Consider the following 16,401-nt stretch of genomic DNA (forward strand, 5'->3'; position numbering starts at 1 on the left):
AGAGGAACAGAGATAACACTAAAAAGCAAGCTATGCTAAAAATAGTTTCAGTTTGTAAACCATACCCTTTGCAGCATGGACTCTGACCAGGAGTATCCATTTGGTTCTATAGCCCACTGAAGTACTGTTCCCATAATGCATAACAAGACATCCGATTGTAGAATGTTAACCAAACTAGCAAAGAGAGGACAGAACGGAGGTAGAACAGGTGGTGGTAGAGCTGGAAGGAAAAAAAACAACACACCTCCTTGAGGTTTCCATTTTATACCCTCAAACCCTGAAAGAAAATCTTTTTTCAAAAAACTAATTCTTCCAAAATGTCCAAATTCTGCTTTAATTGTACAATTGTTAAGTTTTTCTCACTTCAATTATTGCAATGTGTTATATTACGGAACTTTTGCTAAACTATTTAAAAAGGATTCAGCTTCTGCAAAAATATAGTGTTTAGGATGATCTTTGGTTTGAAAAAGTATGTTTATGTTACACTTTTTTTTTAAATTCTTTATTCATTTTCAAATCTTACAAGTGTACAATAATCAATCAGAAAAATTTTTAACAAATCACTTGACAATCTTACTTATAATCCTTAAAATATATAAATATAAAAGAATCCCTTCCCACCCATTTATTAATACAATTATCAATTATTATCTTTCCCACTCCCACCCCCCCCCTATATCTTAATTAATACCAAGGTGTTTAAGATGTCTGATCATTAGAATAAGTAATCAATGGCCCCCAAATCTTTTTAAACTTGTGATAATTTCCTTGTTGCATGGCAAGCACCCTTTCCATTTTGTAAATATGACATACTGAGTTCCACCAAAAGGTATAATTAAGTTTAGTATAATCTTTCCAGTTTCCATGTTGAATGGCAACCCCTGTCAATATTAATAAAAGTTTATTATTATGTGCAGAAATTGGGCTTTTGAATCTCATAGATGTACCAAATAATATAGTATCATATGAAAGTATAGTTTGGAATTCCTATGCTTTCAGGCGGATTTCTTGGGTCGCCAAGCCGCACAGTGGTATAAATTGCTATATGGGTATTTGAATAAAAAACAAAAAACTGTTCTTAGGGATATTTGGAGCATTGAGATCGGGCACCAAATTTCTGCCTCTCAACGGCCACGTTTTTGGTCTTGGAGAATAAAAACTACAAGGGCAGCATCTATGAGACAGACCTGGTTCTTTTTGTTGTATAGAGCAAGTTGGATAGCTCTAGGTCCAATAGATGCTGGCATTGTGGTTTAGAAGCTGGGACATGAGACCATTTAATTTTTTTCTGCCCCTATATAAATGCCTTTTGGAAGTTAATTTGGTCCCAAATTAATTAATTGTTAGAAAATCATGTTGCCTTTTCATATGATACACTTTTTTATATACAGCTGCCAGAGAAAGCCTGTGTTGATTTTTTTTTTTTTTTTTTAATTATCTTTATTGAGAAAGTGAAATACGGGCTGGACAACCAGCCAACAATACAAATGTGTGAGGAATGCATGCTGAGTTCAGGGTGTTGATTTTAATTTGTTTCTTGATTTATAAAATTTAACATGGTGATACTACTATTTATCTAATATTGAAGAATTATTAAATTCGCTCTTCAGATCATGTTTTGCTGAAATTCCATTCTGAGGTATGAAATCCAAGCAAGTGTTAGAAAACTTTTTTCCATACCTGGCTGCTTTTATTCACAATTTTCTACCTCTGAGTATAAGACAATTGCCTTCTTAGAGCCTCTTTCATAGTCAGCTTAAGACTTATTTTTATTTCATGACTATAATTTATAATTTCAGCTTTATTTTATGATTTAAATATGTTAATTGCTTAATGGATTTTTTCCCAGTGACTATCTGGTTTTCTCTATGTGATTCACTTTGAATCTTTGATTAAGAGAAAGTGGACTAGAAATATGCAAAATAAGATGTTCATAGTTATTTTGTTTATCTGATGTTTTGGTTCACTAAAATATAATTGAGAAAAGGCAGCAGCAAGTTTGGCCTCCTCAGCTTGGAGAGGGGGTATAGGTCTTAAAAAAACCCCAAAACTCACACATCTGGGGTTCTAGCTACTGCTGCCCGATTCAGGAAAAAATTTCGATTCGATTCAGCCTTCTGAATCAATCTTTCGATTCGATTTTCCTGCCCAATTGGGTGTTTTTTTCCAAACATCCTGGTGGGTTTATTTTATAGCCTCTTCACCCCCTTTGCCCTCTCCTACCCACACTGGTCCTGTGGTGTGAACAAATAAAACAAACAAAAAAGACTTTTCCTCTCTCTGTTAAATCCTAGCTCACGTTCGCAGTCTAACACCAGCTCTGGCAGGATATACATTTCAAATCTGACATATTGTAATCACAAAACAGAAAATAAAATTATTTTTATACTTTTTGTTGTCTGGTCATTATTCAAATTTTGTTGGTCCCAGGCTCTGGTTGTCTTCTGATAACTCGCTTGCCAGGGTCTTCTTCTTTCTTCTGTATCGGTGCTAAACATCCATCTTCCATCTCTGTCCTCCCCTTCCGTTTCCCTTCCCTCCCCAAGAGGTCTGGCATCTTTCCTTTTTCTCATCTCCATCCCCCCACAGCTGCAGTGATGGACTCCACCATCCCCAGATCCACCATCTTGCCTTTTCTCAATTACACTTTCATCCAGCACCTCTCCCTCCTTCCCCACCACCCCATGGTCCACCAGATCTCCCTTTCTCTTCCCAACTACCCACTTATCCAGTATCTCTATCCCCACCCCCACCCCTCTACGCCATCTCTTGTGTCCAACTTCTCTCCCTTTCTGTTCCTTCCCTCCCTAAATCCTATTGTCTATCTCTCTCCCTCTCCTCTGGTTTTAGACCCATTATTTCTTCCTCCTCCCCCCAGTCTAGTATATGCACATCTCTTTGAACCCCCTTCAACTGAGGGCAAAAGGGGAAAGTATGACATACAAGGACCGCAGACATAGTCCTTCCCAAAAGCCCCAAGTGCCTTCTTCTCTCCTACCCTGTAAAAGCCCACACTGGATAAACATCAAATGTCAAGATTTCACAGATTGTTAAAACATCCTTACTGCAGCTAGTTCTTGAATAACAAACATTGTGGAACAGGGAACTAAAATGAGGGTCAGTGGCTGGGCCCATTCATATTTTGATTCTTCCCTCTCTCCTTAAAGAATGACATGGGGATGATTTCCCGCAGTTATCTGCACGTACTGTGACAAATTTTGTTACTTACATTACATTACATTAGGGACTTCTATTCCGCCTATACCTTGCAGTTCAAGGCGGATTACAAAAGAGCTAACTGGACATTTCCAGTGAAGTTACTGTGTCATTCTCTACGTGAGTCACTACAACCCAGATGCCGTGCTAAGATTTCACAAAAGATGATGACAAGAGGGGATGCCCCACCTGTGATGTGCAACCTAACCACAGTATCATCTTTGTTGAACCTCAGATAAAATTATTTTGATCAGGAAAAACCAGCCATAGTAGAAAATACACAACTGGCCATTGATGAGAATATAGACATTTTGGCCTGGATTCTCTAATCATCTTAAAAGCAGCAGATGATTGCATGTCAATCACATGATGGCACCATTTAAAGAATCATGCCTCCGTGTAGGCAAGGGTTTTCCAGGTCTACATTTCAGGCACTTATCTTTGTCATAAATTGTGCCTCTGTAGGTGCTTTACGGTGCCCAACGCCACTTCTGGTGTTAGCCAGACCTACAGTGGCATTAAGTGACATAAAATGCCTATGGAGGTGTGATTCCAGAGCTGGTTTTTTAGGCATCTTGAAAATCAGTTTAAAATGTCATTTAAACAACGTTTTTCACTTAGCCTGGGCGCCTACCAGCACCTAAAAAAATGGTGTCATTTAGAGAATCCAGGCCTTCATCTCTGCTGCTGTATAACCATGGTAATCATCTAACTCCTATACAGGCAGTCCCTGAATTACAGACACCTGACTTAAGTACAGCTTGTACTTAAGAACACGGTTGTGGCTTCATTTGATTTCACTAATCAGTATTTCCAGTGGCATAGACTCCTCCACTTCTCCTGCAGCAGATTCAAGAATGATGCATGGTCACATTAAGAACAGTATGTGGTTGTTCCTGTTGTACCTTAGAGGGAAACATTGGTAGGGTCACAGTTGGCCCTTTTGTCAGCTGGAGCACAGGTAGGCAGCAAGAATCTTAAAATCTACAAGTTCTGAGTTACATACAAATCCGACTTAAGAACAGCTTTAAAAACATAACTTGTTCTTAACCCAGGGACTGCCTGTATATAAATTTGTAATTAAATACAACAAAGTAAAAAAAAAAATATTACTGAACATACTCCAGGATAATAGTATTTGTAACTATTTTGGAAGGACAATTCCCATATAAATGTATCCCTATTTTCCTAACTTGCAACAAGTTTTACAAGCTCAGTGATTCATCTTTCAGTCAAGTTTGGAATTTCATGCCAGAGAATGTGGTCAAAGTAGCAAGTATATAGCGAAATAAACTCAGATATGTGAAAACTCAATACTGCTCCAAAACACACTTTCACAAGATACAAAAAATGTCATATACAATGTAGACAGTACTGCTTTGGTTTGAATGGGATGTGTTTCAAAAAATGGAGGAAAAGCCTCAGACTGAAGCCCTCCCACCACCGCAATGGTGGTCCAAGGTGGTTGGGTGATAACCTCACTGGCAAAAAACCACTAACTGAAGATAAATTGAAAGTTTCTTTCTTCTATCAACTTGCATAGACAGCCCTGCTTAAGGTTTTTTTTTATACTTTGGGAGTGCAATGGAGGTTTTTTGTCAGTGAGGTTATCACCCAACCACCTTGGACCACCATTGTGGTGGTGGGTGGGCTTCAGTCTGAGGCTTTTCCTCCATTTTTTGAAACACATCCCATTCAAACCAAAGCAGTACTGTCTACACTGTATATGACATTTTTTTGTATCTTTCTTGTGAAAGTGTGTTTTGGAGCAAAGTAGCTAGTATGACAGGATTCTGACAAGCTCCTGGAGAAAAATTCCTTAAGTCACTATTAGCCATTCAGACTTGGGAAAGCTACTTTTTGTTCATGCAGTGAGCAACAAGAACTGGATCTACTCTTGGTAATTTATTATCATATTTTTCGCTCCATAAGATGCACTTTTTTCCACCCAAAAGTGGGTGGAAATGTTGGTGCGTCTTATGCAGCGAAGATAACTTTTTTTAAACACCCCCACCCAGTCGTACCTTTTTAAATGTCCCTTTAAATGTCCTGCTTATTGGGGGTACATGGGCTGACTGCCGCCCACCCGCACCACTGCTCCCTGCCCGCCGCTGCTGCAACACAACTCCAGGAAGGTAAGGGAAGGTCTTTCCGACATCAGAACTGACATTGGGGGAAGGCTTGTGGGCCGGCAACGTGCAATAAGTGCACGCTGGCCCTTCCCTTCCTGGAGTTGCGGCAAGCGGCGGCGGCCCAGGGGCAGAGGAAGAATCGGCGGCGGGTAGGCAGGCTTCAGCACAGCAGGGAGGGAGGACGAAGGACAAAGGCTAGAAGGCAGTGAGGGGGGCATGAACTTGAGACATGGGAGGGAGGGAATAGAAAGGGACAATTTTGGAAGGAGACTCATGAAATCACCAGACAACAAAGGTAGGAAAAATGATTTTATTTTCAATTTAGTGATCAAAATGTGTCAGTTTTGAGAATTTATATCTGCTGTGTGTATATGAAAAATGAAAAGAACAGGGTGCAGAGCCGGGAAGGGGAGACAGGGTGCAGAGTCTGGCAAGGAGTGGGTTGGGTGCAGAGCCTGGCAGGGTGTGAGGGGGGCTGGGTGCAGAATCTGATATATATTAGTACACAATTTGGTTGAGAATGGTTTTTTTCTTGTTTTTCTACTCTAAATCTAGGGTGTGTCTTATGGTCAGGTGTGTTTTATGGAACAAAAAATATGGTAATTGCAGCTTGGTTTGGCCACTGTTAAAGACTCTGGGCATCATGAATCTTTGGTCTAACAGCACAGTCCATCTTATGAATATTCTTATAATGTTACTGCTAAGATTGTTTCTTACTTACAGTATATCTTATTTGTATGTTAACATAAGATTTTATATTTTTACAACAATACCTGTATCTTCTCTATTTTGTCTTTTCAACTTTCTTTGTGCTTCTTCTGCCTATTGAAAAAAGAATCATCATCATACAACGAATAAAACAAGTCATTTTGCAACTTCTGGTAGAAACACACTCAGCCTGTTACTAAAATATGTCTTATTTTGGGTTTGAGAAAAATTTTGGCACCTAAATAAACTGAATTATCCAATCAGATTTGAGTTAAAAAACCAGAGTATTCATTAGTTCCATTTGTGAAAAGGGTAAAGAAATTTGGTCTTATCTGCTAATTTTATTTCCTTGTGTTCTGCCAGCCCAGTACAGACACTTGGGTTTATGCACTTCTACCAGCAAATGGAGAACAGAACCACTGTGATAAGACTCACTCATGAGTTTGGAATGGTTCTCAATCCTTTGGAGAATCCTGTCTATAAGAGATTATGGTGGAAAGGTTAAAAAAAAACCAAAACCACAACAATAAGACGCCACAGCTGGCAGACCCCATTATCTCTGGTTGAAGTTGCAAGCTTTGGTGCTCTCTTTAACTGTCATCAAAGCCAAAGAACTCCCCCCCAACCACCATCAAAAGTGAAGAATGAGGAAAATACTGAATTTCTAATGTCAATCCCTATATTCAAGGTGTTCCTGCTCAACCCTTTAATTGGTAGATGGTGAAAACAACTGCTTTACGTAACTTGATGTTGAACGAGATCAACGGTGCCAAATAAAAGGTATTTGGAGATGCAGATCTCCCATAAGAGCTATAGGAAGACATGTTGCTTCTGAGCAACAATGCCAAATTAAGGGTTAAAGAGTCTCTTTGGATGTTCTCAACCTCCTGCAATCCACACCCTTATAACCTCTCACCTAGAGTACTGCAACTTGCTTCTCACAGGTCTCCTGTGTAACCATCCCCTTCAATTTGTTCAAACTTCTGCTGCACGACATATTCCGTCAGTCACTATATTCATATCACCCCTCTCCTTAAGTCACTTCCTTGGCTCCCTATTCATTTCCACATACAGATAAGGACAGGTTGTTCACCCTCTCCAAGGTAGGGAGAATGAGAGGGCACTCTCTAAAGTTGAAAGGGGATAGATTCCATACAAACATAAGGAAGTTCTTCTTCACCCAGAGAGGGGTAGAAAACTGGAACGCTCTTCCGGAATCTGTCATAGGGGAAAACACCCTCCAGGGATTCAAGACAAAGTTGGACAAGTTCCTGCTGAACAAGGACGTAAGCTGGTAGGGCTAGTCTCAGTTAGAGCGCTGGTCTTTGACCAAAGGGCCGCCGCGTGAGCGGACTGCTGGGCAAGATGGACCACTGGTCTGACCCAGCAGTGGCAATTCTTATGTTCTCTCTTTGGCTTACACTCTGCAGCTCCTCAGTATCTCTCCCTCTCTTATCCTCCCTACATTCTTCCATGCAAACTTTCATCAGGCAAGCCTCTCTTATCTGGATTTACGAACTCTTCTATTCTACTGCCAACTCCAGACTAGTTTCAATGTCTGTGGGAAGTCTATAGACCAAACAGAGGTCTGAGATCTGAAGGTGGAATGAAATTAATAGCAAGAATGGAAGAAGGAGTGAGATATGTGGCCACAAAATCAAGAATGTTCTCGGTCTTGATATAGGGACATTGGATCATCTGATTTTCTATTGTCTGTTAATATTTAATTTTTGGAAATCCATAAGGGACCAAATAAATACAATTTTGGAAATTCCATTATCATTAACATATGATATAGTAATGTTTGGAACACTAATAATGCCTAAAAGTCCAATAAATGTAAACAAAAATAAATTGCTTTACATAATGACAGGAGTTGCCATACAGTTAATTACAAAAAAACTAGAAAAATTGGGAAAGATTAAATTATAGTTTTTGGTGGGCATCCTTATGTCAAACATATAAATTGGAACAAATACAGGCAACACAATCAGGGCAATATAAGGAATTTAGGGAAGTTTGGGACCCGTTGGCAAAATTTTGTAATGAATGAATATACACTTTTGAATATATACACCTTATCCTGTTAGTTAGAACTGCACATCCAGGGAGGGTGATTATGATATGATTTTGGGATTGTGATGTGGGAATATGCAAGTAATATTATTTGGTTTTCATGAGTGTGTTATAATAGGGGGAGGGAGGGGGGAGAAAATAATTTTGGGTGGAAAAATTCTGTAAAGTATCAGTGCTGTTTTTATAACGAAACCGGGATGGAATGGAGAAAAACATCTGAAATCCGAGTTTCAAAAATCACAACTTTAAAGACCTCTTTTGTGAGAAAAATATTCTTCTGCTCTTTTATATTTTTTTTTTACTTTTTATTTTCAGATCCTTTGGATGGCTAGTCTTACTGTAATCTGCACTGAACTGTTTTGGTAACTGTAGAATATAAATGTACTTGTAATAACAATAATCTTCTGCTACGGGCAAAGAACAGCAAACGTTTCTAAATCATCTTTGTTTACAACAGGGGTGTCAAAGTCCCTCCTCGAGGGCCGCAATCTAGTCAGATTTTCTGGATTGCCACCATGAATATGCATGAGATCTATTTGCATGCACTGCTTTCATTGTGATGCTAATAGATCTCATGCATATGCATTGGGGAAATCCTGAAAACCCGACTGGATTGCAGCCCTCGAGGAGGGACTTTTGACACCCCTGGTCTACAATGTCCCATGCTCTCATTCTCATAGATTCAAGAGATAAGTAAAGGAGAAATCAAGTACAAAGGAAAACCCAAGAAGAACAAGGGCAGATCTCTTGAATGATCTGAAAGAGGATCTAAGAGCCAAGGGAGGCCCCCTGCATACTTCTGAATCAATTGGCCATTTACATGTATTTTAGGTTTCAATTCCCAGGGGTTTATATATAGTAAAGTCAGATATTTATTTTCCAGCTAATTAGGGTTTTTATTGAGGGTCCAAAAAAAATAAATAAATAAATTGGTGTTTCATGAAGTATTATTACATTAAAGGGGTCATGGATTTGACATATTGCCTTTCTGTGGTGCAACTAATGCATTTTACATTTTTTTATTATTACTGTGTATGCAGCTACTTTCTCTGTCCCTAGTAGGCTCACAATCTAAGTTTTTATACCTGGGGCAAGATAGGATGAAGGGTCACAAGGAGCCGCAGTGGGAATCGAACCCAGTTCCCCAGATTCTCAGCCCATTGCTGCATACTTTTTCTAGTGTAGTCAGTCATATATGTTTGTCACTCAGGAGTGGTTAGGACAGAAATAAAACACACATAATATCTAAGTGGGGGATATAAGACAAGCCAGGGAAGGAGTGAGTGTACTAAGGGGTAATAACCTTATATAAAAACCTATTTTAATTATTATTTTTTTTTGCCACAGTTGTTCTATTTTTTTTGCCACAGTTGTTCTATTGGTGGTTATTAGTTAAAACCTAACATCAGAAGCCTTAAATATATTTGATATCTATCACCAGAAGAAAATGTGCACTGTCAACTGATGACTAGGTAAGCTGAACTTGAGTAAACCCCTCTCATTTGAATTCCCACTGTAGTATGTATTGCAGAGTTCTCATTATTTCAAGGCCTATGGTCTCTGAAATAAGGATTTCCATTCTTACAAACAGAACCCTAAAGGACTACTGGCCCCGCAACTCTCAAATGCACCCATTTATCCAGCCAGAGCTTGGAAGGGTGACTTACACTGCATGAATTTGTTTACTATAGAAGCAAGGAAAGAATTCAATAAAGTTTCTGATGACATGTGAATTCTACATGCTCTTGCTACAAGTCGTCAGTTGAAGAAAAGTCATGAAAACACTCAAAATACACTTGTTTTGATAATAATCTACCTACCCATAATTAATAATGACTTGAAAATGATAAAAGCAAAAATTACCTTAGATTGCTCTGCTCTTGAATAGTGATAGAAATACAAATTAAACTCATTGGTACATTCTGGTTTCAATTCATAGAGCCCTCTGCCAGTCAATCCCGGTTTCCTACAGGAAAGGAAAAAATGCTGCTGCTCATATTTAACAATTAACAAAACAATTTATAGCAAGAACACAAAACCGAATCTCAAAATCAAACAAATAGGCCTTTGAAAATGATGCTGAATAAAGACATACTTAAAAGAGGCAACTGCTTCTATTACATTCTCCATTCCAGTCTCTCTGTTCTCCTGCAACATGGAAAGAAATGTGGTAAACAAATTGTTCTTTATTAATAAAAGGCGCAGCCAAAGCCCACAAGTTACAACTTCTCTTATTTTGGTCACATCGTTAGAAGAAAGCGATCATTGGAAAAGGACATCATGTTTGGGAAGATTGAAGGAACTAGGTGGCTGGACACGTTGACAACAACCATGGGGATGAGGTTGGAAGACCTTGTCGGGACTAGCACTAGACAGACCTGTTTTTGGATCTTTAACTCATTAAGTCGCTAGGACTCGAACCAAAGTCGATGGCACCTAACACACACACATAAAATTGTACCTGTGTGCATTTACATGGATATTATACTAACATTTTCTTAATTTACTGGAAAAAATGGTGAAATTGTCATGCTTTAAAAAAATTTATATGCAGGGTGTATAGTAACATAGTAGATGACGGCAGATAAAGACCCGAATGGTCCATCCAGTCTGCCCAACCTGATTCAATTTAAATTTTTTAAATTTTTTCTTCTTAGCTATTTCTGGGCAAGAATCCAAAGCTTTACCCGGTTCTGTGCTTGGGTTCCAACTGCCGAAATCTCTGTTAAGACTTACTCCAGCCCATTTACACCCTCCCAGCCATTGAAGCCCTCCCCTGCCCATCCTCCACCAAACGGCCATACACAGACACAGACCGTGCAAGTGTATATACAGTACACAAACACGCACTGCTTGCATATTTGTATTTTTCTTAAAAGGAGACAATAACTGCTTCCCGTCTTCTAAAGGGACTTTATGAAGTATGAGGAAGCTTATCCATATTGTCACCCTTGGATAATTCTTACTTTGTTCATTCTAACTTATCTCATCCCAAACACCCAGAAAACATAGAAGTAAAATAATGCTCAGGATACAAATGTCTTCCAATAGGTGGTTTGATTTTAATGGCAATAGAACTTTATTGCTTAGAATATTAATTGTTTCCTAATCATATATATTTTATTTTAAATACTTACATCCTCTGGCAGTGCCTTGACTAATTCACTATGAGCCATTGGTTTGATGCATAGCTGATGAATAATCTCACGCTTAATTTCAGTTGCAGAATTTACATGCCCAACGCCAGGGCTAAATCTTTCTCCTGTAATTATTGAAAAAAAAAAAAAAATAGGATAAAACAAAGCAAATTGCAACCACTTTTATAAGAGCTGAAAATTTAGCAGATGTTTATTTTAAGACTATTCAGACAAAAATTGTAGCTTGCAGGTGATGAGGGGGCAACATCATCTTGTTGGCGAATGGAGATGCAACAGTAATACCATAGTTTGCTTTTGCTTCCCATGCACACAGAAGAAACGGGAAAGCAGGATAGGACATTAAATTGGTCTTTTCGGTTCATTAAGGGGAATGAATAGTATGCTGCAAACACTGAATGTGAGACAAAGCAGAGGTTATCAAGATGATCTTGCCGAATGCTACAATATACAGACATTTATTTTCTCTTCTGTTCTGGTTAATAACACGTTTTTCTCTCCTATGATTTTCTTTTTCTCACAACTTTAAACTGCAATAAATCACTGCCTAGGCACCTTTTCTACATTCCTTTTCTGTGAAATCTTTCTGTGTATTGATATGACATTGTATAATGGGGCCATAGAACAAGAGGCCCCTTAGAGAGTGACACAGTAACCATTACCGCAGTAATCCCCACGATATTTTGCCTGCTATTACCATAGTAACAGTTGGATGTTCCATGGTAGTGCCATGAGAATGGGAACTGCTGTCATGGTACTACCATGGCAATGGGGATCCAGGGTGCCCACCCCCCAACTCCCCCCCCATGCCCTACCTTATCATTCATAGTGGTCTAGTGGCTTCTTCGGGAGCAGGAAAGAGTCCCACTCTTTCCTGCTCGAACCGCTGCCGGTCTGAAGATATTCAAAATGGCTGCCAAGACTTCATGGTGCAACCTCGCAAGACTTGAGGCTGCTCCACGAAGTCTGGGCAGCTATTTTGAACATCTTTGGACTGGTGGCGGCTCTAGCATGGAATATTGCTACTCCTTGGGTTTTGGCCAGGTACTAGTGACCTGGATTGGCCACCATGAGAATGGATTACTGGGTTTTGGCCAGGTACTAGTGACCTGGATTGGCCACCGTGAGAACAGGCTACTGGGCTTGATGAACCATTGGTCTGACCTAGTAAGGCTATTCTTATGTTCTTAAAAGTGTATATAGCTGCTGGCTTGTTAGCTAGGTGTCCCTGAGGGGCTGATTCTGCTAGCAGCAGACTTCCACCATGCAAGTTTGCATCTTCTCCAGGCAGAGGTCCCAAATGAGAACCTCTGGGCACCAAGTCTCCAAAGAATACCAAGAAAAAATACCCGAGAATAATAAAAACACAGAGCAGATCAAAAACACTTCTGAGCATCTTACTTGTAGAAAAAAAACTGAGGGGGCAGGAGCAGCTCCCTGAGAAGGTGGAGTTGAAAACATGATTGACAGTTTCCTGCAAGCAACTTGCTAGTTCAGATACAAGACTAGCGCTCAGGATCACTAGTCACATTGCACTAGAATTATGTTTTATTAAAATTTGATATACTGCTCCAGATTCCAACAGTTCAAAGCAGTTTACAATTACAAAAAAGTAAATCCAAAAGAAAGGATTACATTATAAATAAAGGAAAGTCCTAAAATCATTCATACAAAGAAACCTATTAAAATAATGTTATACCATTGTTTCAGAGGATGTATCACGCATGCCAATTAAAGCAACCAAATAAATCTGATCATTATTGGGTAAATCTTTACGCAAGGCTTGTAAAAATGAAGTAAGATTTAAGTAGCACTTAAAAGCGTTAAATTTAGTTTCTATCCATAAATAGTGAGGCAGTTGGTTCCATAAACTTGGAGCTAGTTAAAAAAAGCCTTAGCTCTAATTGTCTCCCATTGCTCTCTTTTTACAGATGGTTTAACTAACTGATTGTCCTGTAATGATCTAATGGCCTCTTTTACAAACCCGTGCTAGCGGCTGCGCTGCACTAACGACCCCGAAGCCCACAGAGATTTAAAGGGCTTCGGGGATGTTGCCCCACGGCAGCTGCTAGCATGGCTTTGTAAAAGAGGCCCTAAGTGTGCGAGAGGGAATGTATAGTATGATCAATGAATTCAAACAGCTTGGTTCTTGGAAGCGTAGTATTTAATATGTCAAGGATAATACTTTAAATGTTATCCTATTTGAAACAGGAAGCCAATTATATTTTTTAAAAAGTGATATGGCATGATCAAATTGCTGTTTGTGACCCAGTAATTTCAGTGCAGCACAGTGGAACCTTGGTTTACGAGCATAATTTGTTTCAGAAGCATGCTCGTAAACCAAATTGCTCGTATATCAAAGCAAGTTTCCCCATAGGAAGTAAGGGAAACTGCTTTGATTGGTTCCACCATCTCCCCCCCCCACGAGGCTACCGGCGCTGCTCCATTCTCCTCCCCCTTTGAGGAATCCGAGGCTGTTCCAAACCACCCCCCCCCCGCGATCCGGCATCCCCCCCCAGCGATCCACCCCGCTCGCGTTGCCCCCCCCCCCCCCGCGATCCTAGTCCCCCCCCCCCCCCCGAGCAGTCAATGACACTCTTTACCCGACTTAGTTGGCACCAGTACTGGTGCCCAAAGATCCTCCCTCTTCTGGCGCGGCTGGGCGGTGCATCGGAAATCCTCCTTCTTCTGGGCTGGGCTGGGCTGGCTTTGAGCATTTGCGCATGCTCAAAGCCTTCTGGTCTCGCTCTCAATCTCGGAGAGAGTGAGACCAGAAGACTTTGAGCATGCGCAAATGCTCAAAGCCAGTCCAGCCCAGCCCAGATCAGAAGGAGGAGGATCTCCGACGCACTGCCCAGCCCAGGCCGCGCCAGAAGAGGGAGGCTCTTCGGGCACCGACACTGGTGCCAAGTCGGGTAAAGGGTGTCATTGACTGCTCGGGGGGGGGGGGGAGTAGGATCGCGGGGGGGGGGGGGCAACGTGAGCTGGGGGGGGGGATGCCAGATCGCTGGGGGGATGCCAGATCACGGGGGGGTGGGGGGGGAGCTCGTACAGCGAGGCAAGCTCGGTTTACGAGGCACCAAGTTTGCAAATGTTTTGCTCGTCTTGCAAAACACTCGCAAACTGGTGCACTCGTAAACCGAGGTACCACTGTATTTTGTAATGTCCGAAGCTGTCTATAATTAAACCCTGGGATCCCTGCATATACTACATTACAGTAATCAATCTTTGAAGTACAGAAAACATGGATAAGAGTATGCGGGTCAACATTTTCAAAATAAATGTCTACTCGATCTTAAAATTGTTGAATGTATAAATTCTGGTAGCTGCATCTCAAATAACAAAATGGAATTAGGAAAAGGTACATAGAAAGGTGATAAAAATGATGAATGGGATGAGACGACTTCTATACGAGAAAATGCTAAAGCGTGGTTGTGCTCTTCAGTCTGAAAAAGAGACAGCTCAGGGGAAATATGGTAGAGGTCTATAAAATACTGAATAGAATGGAACAGGTAGATGTGACTCATTTGTTTACTCTTTCCAAAAATACAAAAACTAGAAGGCATGCGATGACGCTAATAAGTAGTAGACTTAAAACAAACTACAGAAAATATTTCTTCACTCAGTGTGTAATTAAAGTCTTAAATTTGCTGCCAGAGAATGTGGTGAAAGTAGTTAGCTTAGCAGGGTTTAAAAGGTTTGGATACTTTCCTAAACAAAGTCCATAAGTCATTAAGATGCAGTTGGGGAAATTCACTGCTTATTCCTAAAATAAGCAGCATAAAATCAGTTTTACTCCTTGGGACCTGGGTTGGCCACTCTTGGAAACAGGTCTTGATGGATCTTTAGTCTGTCCCAGTATGGCAACGCTTTATGTTACCATTTTCATCTCCACTACTTCCTACAGGAGGGCATTTCAGATATTTACCGTGGCCCCTTGCTCTCTGTCTGGTGACGTGGTGTTGCCCCGTGTACAGTGTTCCAGCTTTATTTTGCCTTCCTATTCAGTCCTTCTGTGCACATCCAGTCAGAAAGATGGTGTTCTCCCTGGAACAGTGAATACCGATTGTGGAAGGCTATGTGTGAAGCAGATCGATTAAGGAAAAGCAAGAGGCTTTCGCCGACAAGTACCCAGGAACAAAACCAACAGCTAAACGTTGTATTCAGAGTCTGGTTCGGAAATAGTGTCAAACCGGCTCTGCCGCAAACATGAAGAAATCGGGGCCTCTATCAGTTCAGATGCTTGAAGTTGTCCATGACATTCAGCAGTGGATTATAATTAGCCCTCGAAAATCAACTCAAAGACTCTCTCAGCAGGTTGGTGTATCACGAACGACGTGTTGGCAAGTGCTGAAATCTCTGAACCTCAAACTGTACCAAATAACGTGTGCAGGAACTGACAAAGCTAAACGCGTAAATTAAATATCCCGGACGAACTCAAGGAAAACATCACGAACACTATCCACAGAATCACTGTTGAAGAGGTGCAAGCAGTATCAACCAACATGATCTGACTTGCCCAAAGGTGCACAGACATGAATGGGGCCCATTTTCACCATCTCTCGTAACTTGTGGGTAACTGAATGAAAACAATCCACTTGCTCGTTCATCTCGTCATACTATCGCTGGAGGTGGGCTACTTTTGCGTGACCCCTCTTGTACTTTCTGATGATATTCTTAAGTTGGCTCCCACAAGGTAGGGAGTTAAAAGTAGCCAAACCTAATTACTTTAGGTAAAAGAACAGCAGCAGTTCCATTCCTTCTGTGATATCAATGGTTCTCGGTGGGACAAAATGGATCATAGGGGAGTTGCCTGATTTGATATCACTTTTCATATGCATTATACTGCAATTTCACAACAGCTGCTTCTTAAGATATTCCTTTGATAAAGCAGAGGCTCTAGTACTCTCATCAGCCTTTTGTTCTTCCCTAGCCCAGCACTACTGGTCTTAACCTGCATTCCCCTGCAAAGCACCCTCACATGACTTCTCTCCCGGACTGCATAGCATCCCCACGTGACAAACAGCAGAGCACTGCACCTGAATGGAAAGATAAGGGGAAGGAATATGACCTCAACATTTGCATTCTTTTTTTTCTCTTTTCAGGAAAAATTC

At 40.5% G+C, this 16,401-nt stretch overlaps 1 protein-coding gene across 1 annotated transcript in view; it reads right to left on the reverse strand.

Annotated features, from left to right (window-relative positions):
- The window catches only part of UBR2 (ubiquitin protein ligase E3 component n-recognin 2), a 201,054-nt gene that overhangs the window by 99,712 nt on the left and 84,941 nt on the right, over positions 1-16,401 (reverse strand). The window contains exons 14-18 of the mRNA XM_033937674.1: positions 11,270-11,394; positions 10,228-10,280; positions 9,996-10,098; positions 6,122-6,170; positions 66-220 (exon numbers count right to left, since the gene is read on the reverse strand). Of these exons, the coding sequence (XP_033793565.1) occupies positions 66-220; positions 6,122-6,170; positions 9,996-10,098; positions 10,228-10,280; positions 11,270-11,394 (485 nt within the window). The remainder of the gene's footprint in view (positions 1-65; positions 221-6,121; positions 6,171-9,995; positions 10,099-10,227; positions 10,281-11,269; positions 11,395-16,401) is intronic.

Source organism: Geotrypetes seraphini, chromosome 3, assembly GCF_902459505.1.
Source record: "Geotrypetes seraphini chromosome 3, aGeoSer1.1, whole genome shotgun sequence".
NCBI classification, from domain to species: domain Eukaryota; kingdom Metazoa; phylum Chordata; class Amphibia; order Gymnophiona; family Dermophiidae; genus Geotrypetes; species Geotrypetes seraphini.